The sequence below is a fragment of the Canis lupus genome, chromosome 12 (genome assembly GCF_011100685.1).
Source record: "Canis lupus familiaris isolate Mischka breed German Shepherd chromosome 12, alternate assembly UU_Cfam_GSD_1.0, whole genome shotgun sequence".
Taxonomy (NCBI): domain Eukaryota; kingdom Metazoa; phylum Chordata; class Mammalia; order Carnivora; family Canidae; genus Canis; species Canis lupus.
The window spans coordinates 57,965,857-57,988,427 of record NC_049233.1 but is presented as its reverse complement, the minus strand read 5'-3'; the positions used below and the strand labels follow the sequence as shown (position 1 = coordinate 57,988,427).

The 22,571-nt window shown below is 42.3% G+C and overlaps 2 protein-coding genes across 5 annotated transcripts in view; both read left to right on the top strand.

Moving 5' to 3' along the window:
• Nucleotides 1-4,676: 4,676 nt before the first annotated feature.
• On the top strand, nucleotides 4,677-7,064 carry LOC119876897 (basic proline-rich protein-like). Its single transcript, XM_038555052.1, has 2 exons — nucleotides 4,677-6,760; nucleotides 6,824-7,064. The coding sequence occupies exons 1-2, from the start codon at nucleotides 4,677-4,679 to the stop codon at nucleotides 7,062-7,064; spliced, it is 2,325 nt and encodes a 774-aa protein (XP_038410980.1).
• USP45 (ubiquitin specific peptidase 45) overlaps nucleotides 6,621-22,571 on the top strand; it is a 73,906-nt gene continuing 57,955 nt past the window's right edge. For 3 of the 4 annotated variants that reach the window (XR_005368054.1, XM_038554793.1, XM_038554797.1), the window contains exons 1-5: nucleotides 6,621-6,760; nucleotides 11,719-11,828; nucleotides 16,031-16,203; nucleotides 17,533-17,636; nucleotides 22,033-22,133. Coding sequence is in view for 3 of the 4 variants with exons in the window: in XM_038554793.1 (XP_038410721.1) it covers nucleotides 11,729-11,828; nucleotides 16,031-16,203; nucleotides 17,533-17,636; nucleotides 22,033-22,133 (478 nt within the window). In the remaining variant the exon portion in view is untranslated. The remainder of the gene's footprint in view (nucleotides 6,761-11,718; nucleotides 11,829-16,030; nucleotides 16,204-17,532; nucleotides 17,637-22,032; nucleotides 22,134-22,571) is intronic. The other variant, XM_038554794.1, reaches the window with a different exon arrangement.

Here is a 22,571-nt window from a genome sequence, read left to right as displayed (position 1 = left end):
TTCTGATATTTCCCACACATTTCTTCCCCCTTCCCTTATATTCCCTTTCACTATTATTTATATTCCCCAAATGAATGAGAACATATAATGTTTGTCCTTCTCCGACTGACTTACTTCACTCAGCATAATACCCTCCAGTTCCATCCACGTTGAAGCAAATGGTGGGTATTTGTCATTTCTAATAGCTGAGTAATATTCCATTGTATACATAAACCACATCTTCTTTATCCATCATCTTTCGTTGGACACCGAGGCTCCTTCCACAGTTTGGCTATCGTGGCCATTGCTGCTATAAACATCGGGGTGCAGGTGTCCCGGCGTTTCATTGCATTTGTATCTTTGGGGTAAATCCCCAACAGTGCAATTGCTGGGTCGTAGGGCAGGTATATTTTTAACTGTTTGAGGAACCTCCACACAGTTTTCCAGAGTGGCTGCACCAGTTCACATTCCCACCAACAGTGTATGAGGGTTCCCTTTTCTCCACATCCTCTCCAACATTTGTTGTTTCCTGCCTTGTTAATTTTCCCCATTCTCACTGGTGTGAGGTGGTATCTCATCGTGGTTTTGATTTGTATTTCCCTGATGGCCAGTGATGCAGAGCATTTTCTCATGTGCATGTTGGCCATGTCTATGTCTTCCTCTGTGAGATTTCTCTTCATGTCTTTTGCCCATTTCATGATTGGATTGTTTGTTTCTTTGGTGTTGAGTTTAAGAAGTTCTTTATAGATGTTGGAAACTAGCCCTTTATCTGATATGTCATTTGCAAATATCTTCTCCCATTCTGTAGGTTGTCTTTGAGTTTTGTTGACTGTATCCTTTGCTGTGCAAAAGCTTCTTATCTTGATGAAGTCCCAATAGTTCATTTTTGCTTTTGTTTCTTTTGCCTTCGTGGATGTATCTTGCAAGAAGTTACTATGGCCGAGTTCAAAAAGGGTGTTGCCTGTGTTCTTCTCTAGGATTTTGATGGAATCTTGTCTCACATTTAGATCTTTCATCCATTTTGAGTTTATCTTTGTGTATGGTGAAAGAGAGTGGTCTAGTTTCATTCTTCTGCATGTGGATGTCCAATTTTCCCAGCACCATTTAAGATTTTATTTATTTATTCATGAGAGACACAGAGAGACAGAGAGAGAGAGAGGCAGAGACATAGGCAGAGGGAGAAGCAGGCTCCCTGCAGCTTGCCTGATGCAGGACTCGATCCCAGGACTCCAGGATCACCCCTAAGCCAAAGGCAGACGTTCAACTGCTGAGCCACCCAGGCGTCCCCATAATAGGGTTCTTGTAGATTATTTATTTATTCATTCATTCATTCATGAGAGACATACAGAGAGAGAGAGAGACGTAGGCAGAGGGAGAAGCATACTCCCCGCGGGGAGCCCCATGCAGGACTTGATCCGGTGCCCCACATCCCTACCCAAGCGGAAGGCAGACGCTCAACCACTGAGCCGCCCCCGCATTCCCTTGTAGATTAATTTAAAGCAAACTGCAAATTGAACACCAATAAAAAATAAATTTATTATTAAAAAAATAAAATAAAGCAAACTGCATGGACGGTTTTCTAAGAATTGCTCTTAACACTAATAGCTGGTTCAACTGATGTCGGTATTAAGGTAATCTCATGCTGTCATCTTTCCCCCACAACTTTGATATTTGACTATAATGGACCATAACTTGTCAGAGTTAGGTGCAACTATTTTACAAAATGTGTCAGTTTGCAATTGCTGCTGTAGCAAATTGCCATAAATGTACTGGATTCAAGCAAAATTTATGTACAGTTCTGTAGGTCAGATTACTCGGCTTAAATTGGGGTGTCAGCAAGCCTGTGTTCTTCTGAAGGCTCTGGGGGAGAATTTCTTTTCTTGCCTTTTATATCCACTAGAAGTTGCTTGCATTCCTTGGCTAGTGGTCCCCTTCCCCATCTTCAAAGCCAGCAGTTTAGCATCTTCAAATCTCTACCTCTGACTTCTGCTTCTGTTGTTGCATCCCTTATTCTTCCTCTGACCCTCCCTCCTGCCCCCCTTTTCTAAAGACCTTTGTGATAACTCTAGGGCTACTTGAATGATCCAGGATAATTTCCCTCTCTTAAGATCCTTAATTTAAATCATATATGCAAAGTCCTTTTGCCATGTAAGGTAAAGTGACCATGAGTTCCAGGAATTAGAACACCTTTGAGGGCGGGGAGTGTTATTCCGTGCACCACATAAGAGTTTATAATTGCTGAGTTTCATTACCTTATTTTAAATTTATTCTCAATTTTGTCCCCCAACATAATAGAAGCTATATTTGACTGTAAATTAATTCACAATGGAAAATTTAAAAATTAATTTCTAAATGGCATTAAAGTATGTGTCCAAGGAATAATTTCATTAAGCACTTTAAGATTATTTAATTTTCAATGATTTAATAGTAGCACCATTTCAAATTTCTATGCCAGTGTCATCACTTACAATTATCTTTTTCCAAATTATTTAAAATTTAGCTATAGTCTCTATATAACCTATTTTGTGAATTAGCCCTGAACTAAAATGTCATTATATATTGTAAATTCATGTACTCTCCATGGCATCCTCATGCTCTCCTGAATACATTAAAACCATAGGTAGTATGAACACAGATATGGAAACAATGAAACAATGTGCTTGGTCTCAATAAATCGCATTCAATTTGATTTAGGCTTTTGCAAGAACACATATTACGAAAGAATTCTTTTTCCAATGTTCATGACTAATTATTTGAGAAATATTTTTCTGCAGGATTTTTTCTCTCAAAAGATGAATAGCTCTTTCCGTACGTAACACAGTGCCAGACGTAGTTTATTTAAGAGTTCTTATAGTAAAAAGTCTTGTCAAAAGAGAGTCTTAATCATTGTTCCTTGGACAAGTGTCCAAGTTCTTCTCTTCAGAGAGAGTCAGGAAGGCTGAAAGTGGGATGAAAGGGAGAAAAATAGTTTAATTCTCCTGGGAAAGGTCTACTAGTGCTGAGATGATATGAATCATTGATTCTCAAACAACTTGTTTATTTCTTGGCATGACATAAGTGAAAGGCAACTGGGAAGGAGGAGATTTTCCCCATTGCTTTCTAAATTCACAAGTCTCCAGATATTTGACAAATCAAATGAATAATTAGGAAATGTATTGTTTTTCATGAAGCTTTTTTGGGGGAAGAGTTTCTATCAAAACTTAAAATGAATATATCTGTTGACTCAGCATTTCCACTGCTATCTCTCTGATGGTATTTGCACAAGTGGGCCAAGATAAAGGTACATCAACAGAAAACTGATTGGGAAAAAAAAAATGATACATCCATTCACTGGAGTTTAAAGCACCTAGTCAAAAGAATGAGGCTAATATAAAGTTATGTCCAAGATATACTGTCTAGTGAAAAAAATCAAGTTGTAAAATAATATGTAAACCTCTAGAAATCAAGGTAGCTTTGGAACTTTGTCATTTCCAAGAAAAATTGTACGGTGTTTGCATAATTCCTAACTTTCTTTTTTCCAAAAAAGATTTATTTATTTGAGAGAGAGAGCACACGAGCAGGAGCAGGGAGAGGAGCAGAGGGAGAGGGAGCAGCAGACTCCTGGCTGACCTGGACTCCATCCCAGCACCCTGGAATCCTGACTTGAGCTGAAGGCAGAGGATTACTGAGCCACTGGGCAGCCCCTAATTCCTAAATTTCTATGTTCTAATTCAGTCCCCCCCCCTTTTTTTTACTGTAAATTGGGAGTCCAGTATATGATACATTTTTAAAAATCCTGCTTACAGCAATGTAATTTAGTATGGAAATTATTTAGGTTTGTTCAAGTTTGCATATCTTTTTTTCCTCCATGTGCTATTTCAAATTTGATGTTACAATAAATGAAAACTTTGGTAATATAGACAGTTTTGACTTCACAATTACATCACAATACAACCTATTCTTATTTGGGGAATTTTTTTCCCTATAGAAGAAAATAGGGAAAAGATATTTCTCCCTAAAGAAAAAAATTCTCAAAAAAAAAAAAAAAAGAAAAAAGAAAAAAATTCTCCTACTTCAAAACGTTATTCTTTATCCCTATACCGGGTACAATAACTGGCATATTTGTACTTAGTTACATTTATTGAAGGAGTGGTTTCCATAAATACAATGTTGACACCTAGTAACTTCCTTTGCCAGTTCCGTACATAGAAATAATGGTATTTCGTAAGAAATGAATTAGAAATTTTAAGGGAAAGTCAGAGTTTTTTGGTTCATCTCTGGTATCTTATTAGACTCCCAATCCAAGATTCTATCCATAAGGCCACACTTGTCTCCTTGCTGAAGAGTTGTGAAAGATTACAAAGCTCGTAGGACTTAACCACAACTAGTGTTGATATTTGCAGAATCATTAAAATATAGTATTTTCTGGGCGCCTGGGTGGCTCAATGGTGGAGCATCTCCCCTTCTCAGATCGTGTCCTCGGGGTCCTGGGATCGAGTCCCGCATGGGGCTACCTGCAGAGAGCCTGCTTCTCCCTCTGCCTATGTCTCTGCCTCTCTGTGTCTCTCGTGAATAAACTCTTTAAAAATAAAATATTTTCAAACCAACTATTTTTACTAAACATATGCAGACCACTTTGACGGATAATGGAACTTCGAAGTGTACAGGTGTAGGACAAGAAATTAAGCCAGCAATAATGGGGGGAAATGCAAGATAACATGCCAAATGTCAGATGTCACTATTGTACAGAAAGGTGTGACGGAGGGAAGTCGGAGGCTACTCCTTCAGGCTCTCAGCAACGAGTGCGTCTTAAGCCCGACTCCGGAAAGACCAGAGCTGCGCGCTCCGGACACTGTTTGGGGGGCAGCCTGGAGTGCTCTGCCGTCGTTCTGCGATTAGCCTGGCCTCGGGGGCTCTGCAGACGTCGAGAACGCAGGCGCCCCGCGAGCCGGCCCGCCCCTGCCCCGCCCCGGGTGCACCACCTCCAGGCCACGGCCGCCTCTGTGGGGCGGGCACACGAGGCCCCCCATGCCCCGCCCACCCCAGGTGCTGCACCCCAAGGGCACGGCCCCTCCGCCGCTCCCGTGGGGCGGGCACACGAGGCCCCCCATGCCCCGCCCACCCCGGGTGCTGCACCCCCAGGGCACGGCCCCTCCGCCGCTCCCGTGGGGAGGTCACACGAGGCGCCCCATGCCCCGCCCACCCCGGGTGCTGCACCCCCAGGGCACGGCCCCTCCGCCGCTCCCGTGGGGAGGTCACACGAGGCCCCCCATGCCCCGCCCACCCCGGGTGCTGCACCCCCAGGGCACGGCCCCTCCGCCGCTCCCGTGGGGAGGTCACACGAGGCGCCCCATGCCCCGCCCACCCCGGGTGCTGCACCCCCAGGGCACGGCCCCTCCGCCGCTCCCGTGGGGCGGGCACACGAGGCCCCCCATGCCCCGCCCACCCCCGGTGCTGCACCCCCAGGGCACGGCCCCTCCGCCGCTCCCGTGGGGAGGTCACACGAGGCGCCCCATGCCCCGCCCACCCCGGGTGCTGCACCCCCAGGGCACGGCCCCTCCGCCGCTCCCGTGGGGCGGGCACACGAGGCCCCCCATGCCCCGCCCACCCCCGGTGCTGCACCCCCAGGGCACGGCCCCTCCGCCGCTCCCGTGGGGCGGGCACACGAGGCCCCCCATGCCCCGCCCACCCCAGGTGCTGCACCCCAAGGGCACGGCCCCTCCGCCGCTCCCGTGGGGCGGGCACACGAGGCCCCCCATGCCCCGCCCACCCCGGGTGCTGCACCCCCAGGGCACGGCCCCTCCGCCGCTCCCGTGGGGAGGTCACACGAGGCGCCCCATGCCCCGCCCACCCCGGGTGCTGCACCCCCAGGGCACGGCCCCTCCGCCGCTCCCGTGGGGAGGTCACACGAGGCCCCCCATGCCCCGCCCACCCCGGGTGCTGCACCCCCAGGGCACGGCCCCTCCGCCGCTCCCGTGGGGAGGTCACACGAGGCGCCCCATGCCCCGCCCACCCCGGGTGCTGCACCCCCAGGGCACGGCCCCTCCGCCGCTCCCGTGGGGCGGGCACACGAGGCCCCCCATGCCCCGCCCACCCCCGGTGCTGCACCCCCAGGGCACGGCCCCTCCGCCGCTCCCGTGGGGAGGTCACACGAGGCGCCCCATGCCCCGCCCACCCCGGGTGCTGCACCCCCAGGGCACGGCCCCTCCGCCGCTCCCGTGGGGCGGGCACACGAGGCCCCCCATGCCCCGCCCACCCCCGGTGCTGCACCCCCAGGGCACGGCCCCTCCGCCGCTCCCGTGGGGCGGGCACACGAGGCCCCCCATGCCCCGCCCACCCCCGGTGCTGCACCCCCAGGGCACGGCCCCTCCGCCGCTCCCGTGGGGAGGTCACACGAGGCCCCCCATGCCCCGCCCACCCCCGGTGCTGCACCCCCAGGGCACGGCCCCTCCGCCGCTCCCGTGGGGAGGTCACACGAGGCCCCCCATGCCCCGCCCACCCCCGGTGCTGCACCCCCAGGGCACGGCCCCTCCGCCGCTCCCGTGGGGAGGTCACACGAGGCCCCCCATGCCCCGCCCACCCCCGGTGCTGCACCCCCAGGGCACGGCCCCTCCGCCGCTCCCGTGGGGAGGTCACACGAGCCCCCCCATGCCCCGCCCACCCCCTGTGCGGCTCCCCCAGGGCACGGCCCCTCCGCCGCTCCCGTGGGGCGCGCACACACGAGGCCCCGCCCTGCCGGCCCGAGGTCGGCCGCGCAGGCGCAGTGCCTCCCGGTTGTAGTCGCGGCGGCCCGGCCGGCGTGGTGAGTCCGGGTTGCGGTGCTGGGGTCGCTGCAGCGTCTGGGTCTCCGCCGGTTCTGCCCCAGCGCCTGGTGGCAGGACGGGCCTGGGCGAGCCCCCTCGGCGCTCCCGCCTCCGCGAGGCCGGGGGGCTCCAGGCGGTCGCCGGGGGCCGCGCGCGTGCGGCGGGGCTGGGCGGCGGCCGAGGGTGTTTGGGCGGGAGGGGCCCGCGGGAGGGGCCGGGCCTCCGCCTGCTCGGACCCCGGCGCCGCCGACTGCCTTCCCGCCTCCCTCCCGCGCGCCCTCCTCGCCGCCCATTTTCTCTTGAGGAACTTGGGGTGCTGGCAGTAGGCGCCTTGGAGACGGGCTGCCGGGGTCCTGCCGGGGTCTCGATCCCCGTGCACCGCCCACGGGCTCGGCGACCTCTGCAAGCCCCTTGCCCTCTGTGTGTCTGTTTCCAGTGTGTACGGGGGGGGGGGGGCAGTAATAGTGACCTGCCTTGTAAGGTGGTTGTGGGACAGTGTCTTTGAGGTGCGTGGAGCCGAGCGTGATGCACAGCAGAAGTATGTAAGTGCTGTTCATCTTTCTGAGCCTGGTACCGAACGGAGAGTCGTGTCCTCCCCGCGCTGAAGATGGTTACCCAACAGTCCAAGGGTGGGGGAAAAGTTGTTTTATTTGTTTGAGACTATGGGCTTCTGTTTGTATAGCATGCTTTTGAATTTTAATTTATTTAATTTATTTTTTTTTAAAGATTTTATTTAGTTGAGAGAGAGAGAGCATGAGTAGGGTGGAGAGGAAAAGCAGACCCCCCGCTGAGCAGGGAGCCTGAGGTGGGGCTGGATCCCAGGACACTGGGATCATGACCTGAGTGGAAGGCAGAGAGGCTTAAGGCCTAGAGCCACTCAGGCACCCCAGCATGGTTTTTTTTTTTTTTTTTTTTTTTTTTTTTAAATCAAACATTTCTAAACAACTCAGTTGCACATCTTACAGCAGAGAAAAGACATGTTAGAGAAATACTGAAGTTGAAAGCTGGAAAGATTTGTTTGGGAAACCGCATGAAAGAAAGGGCCAGAACTTATTTGTCCTGGAAAGAATAAACCTACCAGGCCTGAGAAGGCTATCCTTAGAAAGATCCTCTTGCAAGGCTACACCTTGTTTGGCGTCTGGGAACAATATAGTTTATGCCTTGCACTACTGTTTGTGTCGAAGTCACCAGCCCCCAGAAAAAACCCTGGCCTGTGAGTCTGTAATGGGCTTCCCTGGGCAGAAACATTGCACAGACATTGCTGGAGTTTCCTCACTGAGGAGAAAGAATGCGCTCTGTTTGACCCTTTCTGGGAGGAAGAGAACATAAGGAAGCCTGCACATGGATTCCTGCAAACTTCACCAGTGTCTTTTTCCATTATGCTCAGGTTGCATGTCCATACTGCCTTGCTGTAATAAAAGTTAGCCATGAGTACAACTACATGCCGAGTCCTGTGAGTCCTTCCAGTGAATCTTCAAATGTGAGGGTGGTCTTGGAACTCCCCAGATGCAATATTGGTGATAGAAGTACTTGAAGATCTAAATAATTGGATTTTAATTTTGTCTCTTTCTGCCTAAAAAGGAAAGAAAAAGAGAGCTATACAGATACGTGCTGAATAGTGGGTTACCGTCCAAAGTTATATCTATGTTTAGACATACTGCAAGTGTCAGAAAAATCACTAGAAATTGACTATGTGGCCAAGTTAAGTCACTGTCTTTTACAGACCTTTTATAGAATGTAGGTCAAATACCTGGTTCTTTTTGTTATTCTGCAAGCACTATCTATGTGTCGCTGCCTGTCTTTATCAAGAGGTGATTTGAGAAGCTGGGGAAAGGTATGAGCAGTTTCCAGGAGCCATTTTTTTCCCCTGGATTCTTTTAGTTACACCTATATTTTCAGGACATCAAGTTGAAATAGTTGGAGGGAAGTCTGTAAGTTTGGCGGTGGAAAGATGACATTTGCCATCTGATTATATCTTTTTTCCCTCAGTAAAGCAGAAGACTAGATACTCTCTTGAGAAGTAGGGAGATGGAGATTTATTTATTTATTCATTTTTAAAGGTTTGGGAGAATGAGGAAGGTTTCAGATGGCTGTGTGAGGAGTAAGTAAGTAGGTTTGCCAGGAAGTGTAGTATATAATGGCATGTCTTGATCCATTTGAGATTGAGATTGAGATTATGAATTTGGTGGACCCAATCTGCTTTCTTACAAGATTTTCTCCAGCCTGTTTGGATGCAGACATGGTGAAAGTGTTTAATTGGGTTCATTTAGGTTTGGGGTTGTTTTTTTTTAATATTTATTTATTAAAAAAAGATTTTATTTATTTATTCATGAAAGACACAGAGAGAGGCAGAGACCTAGGCAGAGGGAGAAGCAGGCTCCCTGCAGGGAGCCCGATGTGGGACTCGATCCCAGTACCCTGGCATCACCATCTGTTACCATACAACATTATTACAATATTTTTGAGTATATTCCCTATACGATACTTTTCATCTCCATGACTTATTTATTTTATAACTGGAAGTTTGTAACTCTTAATCTTATCTATTATAAAATCTATAAGATTTTATTTATTTATTCATGAGAGACACACAGAGAGAGGCAGAGACCTAGGCAGAGGGAGACGCAGGCTCCCTGCTGGGAGCCTGATGCAGGACTCTATTCTAGGACCCCAGGATCACCACCGGAGCTGAAGGCAGATGCTCAACTACTGAGCCACCCAGGGGCCCCTAGGTTTGGAGTTCTGTTAGAGGAGTGATGTGGTAGTCTTTAAGGCTGTGCACACGTGTTTTGTCCTTCTGTGTACATAGTAAGGTTGCATTCTTTGTACACAGCCCACATCCTACCCCCTACTCATGTCCACTTGAAGTTAAATGTGCCATATGACTTGCTTGGACTGCTAAAATGTGAGGAGACGTGACATACATCATGTCCGAGTGAAACTTTAAGACCCAGCACTCCATTTGCTACTTCCCCATCTCCCTGCCTTGCTATAGTGATCATGGAAGCACGTGGTGAGATGCAACCTCTTGTCAGGCTGGGCACTAAAGGTGAATAGGATTGGCTGAACAGGCAAAGCTGGAAGAACTCGAATTTGTGATTAGAGAATGGAATACTTGAATTAGTGATTTTGCAAGGTAGGACGGTAAGAGTGAGTGGATGAGGAAGTTTGGAGGGAAAAGGCAGTCAGAAATGAAGTGGTCAAGGAACTCAGAGTCCTTGTGCATCTCTAACCCTGAAGGCCATAATTTGTTGCAGCTCAGTTCAAGAGTGATGACCTCTGGAGTTAAAGAAATGGCTCTTAAAAATGGTAAACGAGAAAGCTCCTTATGTGGAATAGAAGGCCTCTGCCTCTCTCTCTGTCTCTCATGAATATTCTGAATCAAGATTCAGAATTTAGGGCAACTGCTCAGTGGTTGAGCGTCTGCCTTTGGCTCAGGTTGTGATCCTGGGGTTCTAGGATTGAGTTCCTCATCAGGCTCCTTGTGGGGAGCTTGCTTTTCTCTCTCTGTCTCTGCCTCTCTCTAAATAAAATCTTAAAGGAAAAAAAATTCAGGATTTATTTCTGTATTCATTTTTAAAGATTTATTTATTTTAGAGAGAGAGCATGTGCACAAACACACGGAGAGACAGAGGAAGAGGGAGAGGATATCAAACAGACTTCCCACTGAGTGGAGCCTGGCATGGGGCCGAATCCCATGACCCTGAGATCATGACCTGAACCAAAATCAAGAATCGGACGCTTAACTTACTGAGCCACCCAGGCACCCCAAGATTCAGAATTTATTATTGAGTTGAAAGTTTCTTGATCAATAGAAAGCAAATAAACAAATAGCCATGAAAATTGCAGTGTAGCTTAGCTATAGAACAGATGATATTAGGTAGGATTTAGGCAGAGACTCCAAATACAGTGGTTTGAAAAGATGCTTAATCTTTAATCTAAAATCTTAACAATTGGGCAGCCCGGGTAGCTCAGTGATTTAGCGTTGCCTTCAGCCCAGGGCGAGGTCCTGGAGACCCGGGTTCGAGTCCCATATTGGGCTCCCTGCATGGAGTCTGGCTGTGTCTCTCCCTCTCTCTGTGTCTCTCATGAATAAATAAATAAAATCTTTAAAAATAAATAAATAAAATCTTAACAATTAATTTTGGGTTTTTAAGAAACAGAAAGGACAGAGGTAAGTAACACCATGAAGAAAGAAACAAATTAAGTGTGGGGCGTTATACAACCTTGCTATTGAAAGTATGGTCTATGGAGGCACAAAGATACATGCTCTTTGCAACTTACTTTGAAGTAGTTCAGCAAAAACAAGTAAATATATTCACATATTCAGTATCTGTACATACTGATATTTAGATAAAACAAATAGGGCAAAATGTTCTAGATGTGGATTCTAGGTAATAAGCATATGGGTGTTTATTATATTCTATTAACTTTTCTGGATGTTTAAGTGTTTTCATAATAAAAATGTGGGGGAAAGCCTCACCCCCCCCCCAAAAAAAATGCTGCAGCTTAAAACAATTTATTTCTCTCTCAGTAGTTCAGTGCTGGGTCATATAGTGCAGATAGGCTGGCTCTGCTGTGCTGGGCACCTGGCTTCCTTCCCTGCCCCATTGTGGCTTTTCCAATTTCTACTAATTTCCTAGCTAGTGGGGTGGGAGAAAGGGCAAGGGGAGCACAAGACCCAGAAGCAGCATTTATTCCCTTGGTCAAAACTTTAGTTTTGTCATTCACCTGGACATCATCTAGGGAGTAGTTGGCAAAAGTCAAATATGTGCATTTGTATTTTGGTTTAATAAAGATTTCTTTGGTTACATCTAATGTTCTCTTCTTCTGTTAATGTACCAAGCCAACTAAAATTGAAGTCATTTCCATTTTAATATACATGAAGTAAAATACCTAAAATTTTAGTTTTGAGGATTAAAATGTATTCATTTCACCCTACCCCCAACCTTTTCAGTAAATAACAGATGCGGGTGAAAGAGCCTTCCAAAGCTTTGCCTGAGAAAGCCAAAAGAAATAAAAGGCCTGCTATACCTCGTGATGAAGACTCTTCAGACGACATTCCTGGTAAATTGTCATATCTGGCATCCTAAATAGCACTGGGGGAAATAACCATCTATGTTTTTCATCAATAAATCCTTTATTCTTTATTTTTACTCTTTTCTATATGAACTTTTATCTATTTTTTATTTTTAAGATTTTAAAAAAGATTTTATTTATTTATTTGACAGAGAGAGAGAGAGCACAAGTAGGGGGAGCAGCAGGTAGCAAAGAGCACGACGACATGGGGCTCAATCCCAGGACATTGGGATCATGACCTGAGCTGAAAGCAGACACTTAACCACCCAGGAGTCCCCTGCATGAAATTTTAAATCACCTTGTCTAGTTCCAAAATCCTGTTGATGTTTTTATTGAGATTTTGTCTAGTTTCTAAAATAACTTAAAATTAGCATCTTTTTGTTTTCACATTTCTCATGGCCTGTTAAAGCCAGGCCTTTCAAGCCTGGGAGAAGATTCTGGGGAGCTGCTGGCTTCAGGCCTGCTTTTTTCTTGAGCTTCGTGCCTTCCATTTCAGCCTCCAAGGATTCTCCCATTCTTTCTCACCAGTTCAGCTCTCCATTTAAAAAGGTGTTTTAAATTTTTATTTCCATTTTTAAGTGTTTTTAACTTGGACAGTGTTTCAGGATAGCTACATTGTTGAGGGAAGTCTGAATTATATCTTTAAACATTTGTTTTATTCTGTGAATATGATTTCTTTCAGGGATCCTGAAAAAAAATGTTCAGGGATGATTCCTATGTTAGATCTTCCTTGCCTGTCATTATTATTTTATTATTTTATTATAATATTATTATAATAAAATATATTTTATTATTTTATTATTTTTTATTATATTATTATTATTATTATTTTTTCTCAAATCCTCTAAAACTCCTGCTTCCTTTTCATTTTGTTTGCTCTTTTCATTTTTATCTTTTACAATGTCTTCTGCAGTATTTTTCACTTTCTGCCCTTTTTATTTGTCATCCTTTTTGTGGTTTCATTTATTTTTTCTTTCATTTTTTTCCCTGAGCTCTGCTACTGCTCTTCCTACTGTTTTGCCACCTCGTGCTGGTGCATTTGCTTCTGTTTTGTATTTTTATTTCATGACAGTGATTTCTGTGTCATACGCTTTTCAGTTTTCTTCTATTGCCATAGAGTTTGTGGCTTAGATTTTTCCTTGATTTCTCATTGTAAGTCACCTTTCTTGGGCCAGTTAGTTTTAGAATATTTGTGTGAGGAGGGCCAGGGCACTGTCAGGACCACTGGAGTTTTGAGTGTGAGCTCAGTTAGCTTTTACTCCTTTCCAACTCAACAGGATTACGCAGCCCTGGGTTTTTTGAGAATCCAAAGTATCTCTTCTTCCCGACTGACTTAGAGATGAGACTGTTCCCTGTGAATTTGGCTTTTTGTTTGTTTGTTTGTTTGTTTGTCACTTAGTGAATTAGTAATTGCCTTTTTTGGCTTCTTAAAACAAAACTGGATATAGGGGAGCTCCTGCCAGTGTTGTTGCAGCACAGAGATTTAGGTTTCTGTGCTGTGTTTGCAAAGCATGCAGCGTTCTCTGTGAAATCTGTAGCTGCAGTATGCTCTCTGCTTCCTTCTGTATGCACTCCTCTTTGATCTCTGCTGCGTTGAGGTGGGACCCTTCCACTTAATTTATGACGGGGTCTTGTGGTTTTTCTGAAAAGGAACTCGTTGTTTTTGTTTTCTATTCTTGTTGACCTTAGTTTCTGGAGAATGGGGAAGTGTTGATTTTAGACCATCATTTGCAAACTAGAAGACCTCCCTGTAAAGTTTTTATTAATATTTAAAGTGAAAAACGTGGACATCTTAATTATTGTTTTTGACTTGTTATTGCAAAACAACTATAGGCTTTAATGCATTGTATGTTTTATTCGGGAATCCCTAGAGGACTTATTTGACAGATGAAATTTAGACAATTGTACGTTTTTTTTTAATTTAGACAATTATATGACTAAACAAGTTACAGAAAACTGAGCACAAAAAAATAAATATTTTTTTACATTTCCCTGCTCTTCCCCACAAAAGATTGTGGATGCTATTTAAACGCTGGTTAGCTCTTGTAGGAAGCATCAAACTTTCAAATTTACTTAATAATAAGTATATATGGTTGAAGCATTTAAATGGTAATAGATTTAATTTAGAGGCCTGAAACCTTTTATCATGAATTCAGTTATCTCTGAATTCATTAACAATTTCAGTTTTATAAGTCTGAATTGCAGAATCAGAGAATAGTTAAGTTGTACCCTGGCCAGATCCCACCCCAGGGATAATACAGAAGATGTATGGAATGATTTTTCCCCTTAGAAATTTAAAATATAAAAACTCAAAGCAATGACATTTAGTAAAGCACTTCTAGGTCCTGTACTGGTATGGTCATCTATCAGCCTTCCCCAGAATCCCCGTTTCTTTAATGGCATGTGTCCTTGCTTTTCAAATATAGGACTTCAGAATTACCCCTTTTATGTCTATTCTTTCAACTTGCTCTTGGTATGAAATTAGAAGTCCTAATCTTTCACCAGATTTACACATAATTTTTATTGAAATTATGTTTCACAAGTCACTTGTCAGGAGTCATATTCTTAGGCTTCAGGATGAAATGGAACTAATGCTTAGCCTCTCTCTAGTTCACTAATTGGTGAAAAGGAGTGCTGCACACTTAGGAAGGGAAGTGGAGGAAGTCAAAATGTACATACTCCTGTTCCCCTCTTCAAGTTAGTCTTTCCCTTTGTTTTTTAATTTTGGCAGAGAGTTGTGGTTTTGGTGTTTGAGATAGTTGAGGTAGAGAAATGGAAATGTTCAGGTATTTGGGAGAAGTGGAAGTGTTATTGTGTCCTTGGGAGAAGAATACAGTTATCTGAAGAAATAAAAACATATTAACTTATTTTGGCCACTTGTCTACACATAGTGGAGTCCCAGTGGGACTCTGTTATAAGGGGTAACTAAGGACCATGCAAAGTCATTTTTTTAAATAATAAATTTATTTTTTATTGGTGTTCAATTTGCCAACATACAGAATAACACCCAGTGCTTGTCCTGTCAAGTGCCCCCCTCAGTGCCCATCACTCATTCACCCCCCACCCCCCACCTTCCTCCCCTTCCACCACCCCTAGTTTGTTTCCCAGAGTTAGGAGTCTTTATGTTCTGTCTCCCTTTCTGATATTTCCTACCCATTGCTTCTCCCTTCCCTTCTATTTCCTTTCACTATTATTTATATTCCCCAAATGAATGAGAACATATAATGTTTGTCCTTCTCCAATTGACTCATTTCACTCAGCACAATACCCTCCAGTTCCATCCACGTTGAAGCAAATGGTGGGTATTTGTCATTTCTAATGGCTGAGTAATATTCCATTGTATACATAAACCACATCTTCTTTATCCATTCATCACAAAGTCATTTGTTATTTGGTAGTATTCATTAAGGAGAGTTCTTGTTCCTGTAAATTATGCCATTGTTTGTTCCTCTCTCCTTTCTCCCTATAGTGATGAAAATAGCTTGAGAGCAGAGGTAGGCTCTGTGGAATGATTTTATGTATGTATCTTAATGAGAAGAAAATGTATTAAAAAATGCTTGGCATAGTAGCTGCTCAGTAAATAATCTATTTGTTAAACTTTTTATTTTTGAACTAATTAACAGGAAGCTTCAAAAAGATATACAAGGGGGTCCCATTCATTCTTCACCCAGCCTCTCCTGATTTAACATCTTGTATTTCTATAGTACACTATCAAAACCAGGGAAATGACATCAGTACAATCCTTAAAGCTTATTCTGATTCCACCAGATATGCAAGGCCTCGTGTGTGTGCGTTTGTGTGTGTGTGTGTGTGTGTGTGTGTGTGCCTGTCTGCGTGGGTATAATTCTGTGCACTTTTATTACATGTATAGTTTTGTATAATCATCACAATTGAGATACCTGACTGTACCATCACCATTTCAAGGGTTACCTGTTTATAGTCACACTCCCTGCTCTCCATCCATAGTCCATAGCAGCCACAGATTTGTTCTTCAACTCTGTAATTATGTTATTTCAAGAATGCCTTATAAATGGAACCATGCAGTAGTATCCTTTTGAGTTACTTTTTTTTTTTTTTTAAATCTCTTTCCTTTTTAGTTACAGCATTTTAATGCTATTGACTTTTGCTTACTGATGATAGCACTTTGGTTTAGTAAAGAAAATGTTCAAATTTTGTTTTGTCTTATTCAGTAGGTTTTACTTGCCAGCATATAAGTCATGCTATCAGTGTGAATCATGTGAAGAAAGCAATAGCTGAGAATGTGTGGTCAGTTTGCTCAGAATGTTTAAAAGAAAGAAGATTCTGTGATGGGCAGCCAGTACTTCCCTCTGACGTTTGGTTGTGCCTCAAGTGTGGATTTCAGGTTAGAAAAGTGATTTTTATCTGTGAGTTTGTCTTAGATATTTTTCTTCTATGCTTATTGTGAGTTGGACTGTTGGTAATGTTTAGAACTTAAGATAAATTTATTCCATGTTTAGATAGAACTCTCCAAGGCTGAACTTAGAAACATTTGTTAAGCAGAGTAAAATGTATGTTATTTTTAGAAAGTAATCATGTGTGGTATAGAGAAATACTTTGAAAGGGAATCCAACCTACCTGCAGTAGTTCTCATGTCTTACTTGCCTTTACCTATTTGTGTTTACTTAAGAAATGGATCCAAGTTTTTTTACATCTTACTAGATTAATTTTTTTAAAGATTTTATTTATTTATTCATGAGAGATAGAGAGAGAGAGAGAGAGGCAGAGACACAGGCAGAAGGAAGAGCAGGCTCCATGCAGGGAGCCCGACATGGGACTCGATCCTGGGTGTCCAGGATCACAACCTTGGCTGAAGGCAGCACTAAACCACTGAGCCACCCGGGCTCATTAGATTAATTTTTTTTTCTATGAAAAGATTTTTTTCAAAACAAATTTTCTGAACAGCTTAGAAGGTATTACTATCTGTAATATCCTTTGAATAACATTTAAGATGTGTATAATTTTTCTAAAATAAGAGGAATCCTTATTATCTCACATGGTTCATAAGTAGGACCACTTCAAGGCTAGTTAATTCAATGAAAAGGACATTGAAAACTGACGTTTCTTCCATTTTTCTCTTGTGCCACTCTCACTTTCATGGCTTTTTATGGCCAAAGATGTTTCATGCATTATTTATCATACAGCAATCCCCAAAGACCAGAAAGAGGGCAAAAAGTACATCCTTTCCCTGTTTTTGTTTTTAAATGTACGAAACTTTCCATGAAACATCTAATAGACTGCCCCTTGAGTCGCATTGGCCAGAACTGGAACTCATTTCTTTACTTACCTGGTGAGGGAAATTACTGGATTGGTCTGAGTCTCAGTAGTTGCCAGTGGGTTTGGGTGGAGATGCGGACAATAGTAGAAAATGTATGTATAGGAGAAGGGGTCTGCGAGGATGCTCAGTGCCCCACTGAGTGTACACATTTTTAAATAATAGCAAAATGAACTTGACTCGTAATTGTTTTAGGTAAATACCGTATAACAAAAAGCGAATTAGCCTCTTTGCAAGAAATTAAGTTTAATGAAAATCTGTATTACTTTCTGAAACTTTCCCCTTCATGCTTGAAATTAAAAACCAAAACTCAGTATAAGTTTGTATATGATTTAAGTTTTGATTAATTTGAACAAATCTATATGTAGATCATAAAAATAACATTCTGTTCCTCTTTAGGGTTGTGGTAGAAACTCAGAGAACCATCATTCACTGAGGCACTACAAGAGTCGGAGAACAGAATCTCACTGTATTACAATTAGTCTGAGCACGTGGGTTATATGGTAAGTTAGATGTTGTTACAACTTGTGTCCACTACAAAAAATACCATTTTCTTTGAGCTTTCCAAGGTAAGATATTTTGAGATGTTATACCAACATATGCCTTTTAGCCTGAACATAACCTGTGGAATGCTTTAAGAAAACTAATATTACCCATAGATATAAAATTTAAATAAGGAAAAATTGAGTCACCCTCTACATTTTTAAAACCTTTTCTTCATAGGATAAAGAAAACATTCTTCCTAGTTGATTTTTTGTAATGAATTTGCTAATACAGGATTCCAGAGTTCTAGAGAAGGAAGGTGCTTTAAGCAGTCAAGTGGTTTGGTGATTCCCTACAGGGGCAGGGGTAAGCCTGGGCATTTGTAGTTTTGTAAAAACCTCTCAGGTGATTCTACTACTTAATCCTGGCTGGGAACCAGGTCCAGTGTCTTCATTTTAAATATAAAGACAAGGAGTATCATTTACTCTTTTATGGTTACAAAGTAGAAGTCCAGGCACCAAATCAAGTCTTTTGATTTGCTAGTTTCTTACCAGCATACCACACTGGCTTCAGTGGTATAAGTGGATACTGTATCAAAAAGCTTCGCATATATTTTACAATAAACTTTTCTTTTTTATATATGTATTTATCCAACAGAAATTTTCTAAATGGAATCTATAGATTCCTGTAGATTCCTTGAATGAATTTGCAAAAGTTTTCAAGTTTTACTTGAACAGAGATTTTCAAGTTTTTTTTTTTAAGATTTTATTTATTTATTCATGAGAGACACAGAGAAAGAGGCAGAGACATAGACAGAGGGAGAAGCAGGCAGGGGCCCGACGTGGGACTCCAGGATCATGCCCTGAGCCAAAGGCAGATGCTCAACCACTGAGCCACCCAGGCGTCCCAAGAGATTTTCAATTTTAAGACAAAAATATTTTAACTCTGTGTTTTCACTTCTGGGTTCTAAAATTTATATAACAATATTTTGGCTTATAGAACAGATAATCATAATTTGTGGCACAGGTCACGTACTTGCTGCATATGTTTTTGTTTTGGTTGGCCCCAAGTAATAATACTGCGGAGGAGGAGGAAAGCTTGGAGATAGCTTACTCTGTGCATGATACACTGGAGCCTGAGGGAGAGGAGGATGATGCCATAGTGTGGCAGCTTAGGAAATATTTCTCTGTAGTCTGAATAGAGCAGTGGTCTCAAACAATGGGGCACATCACAATCACCAGGAAGGCTTGTTAAAATAGATTGCTGGGCCTCAGCCTGGAGATTCTGATTTAGTAGTTCCTGGGTAGGGCCTAAGTATCTGCATTTCTAACAAGTTCCTAGGTGTTGCCAATGCTGCTGGTCTGGGGACCACAGTTTGAGGACCACAGGAATAGAGGAAGGTAGAGGGAGAATTGAGTCACACCTGTTAGAATAGGCTGATTTCAAGTGAGCCTGTATCAGAACTTCTATTGTGGCTCATAGGACCACATCATGGTATGAATGATGATATAATTTCAGCAAAAACAAAACCAAAAAAACCCCCTTACCTAGCACAATAGTGTTGTTAATTTTAACACTATTGATTTTATAATTTTGTTTTTATGCTTAATTGTATAATTTTGCTTTCATAGGTACATAGAGTTATAAGGATGACCGATTTATTGATCATTTTGTGAGAATGAGATTTCTATGATAATGAAAATAATTTAAGTCACATTTGGGGGTCTGTAAAATTATTTTCCATTCTAAGGAAGAAATTCAAGTTGGTCACTTGTATTTACAGAAATTTAAAGTTTGGGACTTTTCTTTTTCCCATCTAATTCTTGAACCTTAAAAAGTTTAACAGTTATATTGTTATATAGAACTCTTTAATTTTTTTAAAAAGATTTTTATTCATTTATTCATGAGAGACATAGAGAGAAAGGCAGAGACAGAGTCAGAGGGAGAAGCAGGTGCCCCACAAGGAGCCTGATGCGGGATTTGATCCTAGGACCCAGGATCACAACCTGAGCCAAAGGAGGACGCTTAACCCCTGAGCTACCCAGGCATCCCTAGAGCTGTTTAATTTTTTTTAAGATGTTATTTATTTATTCATGAGAGACACACAGACAGAAAGAGGCAGAGACATAGGCAGAGGGAGAAGCAGGCTCTATGCAGGGAGCCTGACATGGGACTCGATCCTGGGGCTCTGGGATCACTCCCTGGGCCGAAGGCAGGCGCTAACCTACTGAGCCACCCAGGGATCCCTGAGCTGTTTAATTTTAAGATGATAATATTCTTTTGGTTGTTGTGAGGAATTAAACCAGAAAATGCATGTAAGGCATTTATAGCAAGTAGATGCTCAATTACATTTTTTTTTGTTATTTCTAATGGAAACAAAATTAATTTATGTTGTGCTGTCCTCTTTTCTTCAAATTCACTGCTATTGTGTTTTTTTAATTTACATTTTCTTTTTGTACTCTTCAAAGTTACAATATATTTTATACTGAATAAAAATTAGATTGCAATGTCAATAAAAATTTCTTGACATTTCAATATTTTGCAAATGAGCAATTTTTGCTAGTTTTGGCAATAATTACATTAGTAAATTTTGAGCATTTATTATAGTGTAAGCCTGGTAATTCTAATTACATTATTTGAATTCCATCATGGTCTGTTAGAAAAGGTGTTTTAGGAATGTTTTCCGTGACTTGTTTCCTTCACAGATTTATCTATATGAATCTATGTATTTCTGTGTGCAAGTGATAGAGTAATACTTGTATTTTGAGTAAGAATAAATATTTGAATTTTGAGTGCTGTTTAGAAAAGAACCCCCCCCAAAAAAGAAAAGAAACTCAAATCTAATTTATAGATTTCTAATCTATAGGTTCTAATCTCAGAACCACTAGTAATTATAAGATTGTGACTATGTAAGGTGATGCTGCTATAACACATATTTTAAAACACTTTTAATACATTCAAATATATGTTTTTATTTGACCATTGGATCTTATGAAGATAAAGGAAACAGGTAATAAGAATACATAGAAAAAATTTTTATTAATACTAAATGCACTAATGAGTAAACTTATGGAGGGCAGTTTTCTAAAAAGGAATGTGCTTTTAAAAATCTCTTTGGGGGCAGCCCCGGTAGCACAACGGTTTGGAGCCGCCTGTAGCCTGGGGTGTGATCCTGGAGACCCGGGATCGAGTCCCGCATTGGGCTCCCTGCATAGAGCCTGCTTCTCCCTCTGTGTCTCTGCCCCTCTCTCTCTGTGTCTATGAATAAATAAATAAAATCTTTAAAAAAATAAAAATAAAAATCTCTTTGGGAACTTTCTCTTCCCACCTAAGCCCCAAAGAAAATAAAACGCTTACCCAGTCTTCCCCATCTCTACAAGTGGCATCTCCATCACTTAAGTATTCAAGCCAGAAGCCTAGCAGTTACTTTATTTCCCTTTTTATCTTGTTTTATTTTTTAATCCTTGAACAAAAGTGAACAAAATGATATAATGAAATCCTCTATACCCACCACCCAGCTTTAAACATTCCCAACTCACAGCAAGTCTTCTTTCTTCTAGACCAGAATTTCTCAATCTCAGTGCTGTCGTCATTTGAGGTGATAATTCTTTGCTGTGAGAGGACCATCCTGTACATCAAAGGATGTTTAGCACGGTCTACCTTGTGGATACCAGTAGCAGCTTCCCCAGTTCTAACAACCAAAATGTCTCAAAACATTCCCACATGTTCCCTAGGGAGCAAAATTGCTCCTGTTTGAGAATCATGGACTTACCCCACATCCACTTCCCCCTTTCCATGGCAATTATTTTATACTTCCCCGTTTCTACCTGAAATATGTGTAAAGTAGATCTGTTCATTTTTCTCCAGATCTACTGCTTTTACCCTGATCTACCTGCTTCTGTTCCTGATTTCCTCCATCTGACATTAGTCAGAGTGATGTTTTTAAAATATAGATTGGGGGCACCTGGGTGGCTTAGTGATTGAGCAGCTGTCTTCAGTTCAGGGCATGATCCCGGGGGCTTGGGATCGAGTCCTGAATCAGCTCCCTGCAGGAAGCCTGCTTCTCCCTCTGCTTATATCTCTGCCTCTCTCTGTGTCTCTCATGAAAAAATTAATTAAAAATATTTTTTAAAAAATAAAATAAAATATAAATTGGATCACATCACTTCCCTGCTTAAAGATTTCCTCATGGCTTTCCATTACACTTGGGATAAAGTATCAAAACTTTATTTTGAATGATAGGCTCTGTATGAACTGTCTTCTCTAGAATTACCTGATGCCTCACTCTAAATATACTCTCCCCTGCCATTTCAAGACAAGATTGGATAATTATCAACTTTATTACTTTATTACCTGGTGTACAACATTAATGAACATGCTTTCATAATATTTGCTTACATATTTATATTTTTTCAGGTGTTATGAATGTGATGAAAAACTATCAACACATTGTAATAAGAAGGTTTTGGCTCAAACAGTTGATTTTCTCCAGAAACATGTTTCTAAAACACAAACAAGTAAGTTAAGCAGTTGCTAAAGAAATTTGTATTAAAAAAAATTAAGAAAAAAAGAAATTTGTATTAAAGTATGATATTCTGTATTCATTATAGAGTTTATAAGTTCATAAATAATGCCTTAAATTTTTGCTGTGACCTCTCCACACAAGTGCCATGCATTCCTAAGTAGCAATCTTGTGATGTTATCTTGTGTTGTATTTACATAACTAAAATGGGAAGCTAGAGAGGGTGGTGACTGGATCATGGACTTCGGAGTCACACAGTGCTGAGTTTGAATTTGGGCTCCACTTAAATTACTTAGTTTACTTTAAAAATTAGGATGATATTTCTATTGTGTGGGCTTATTGTGAGGCTTACAGAAAGTGTTTTCTAAAAATTGAGAAATAATGTATTTAAAAATACTTATATAATGCCCAGGACATATTTCTGAAATGATAT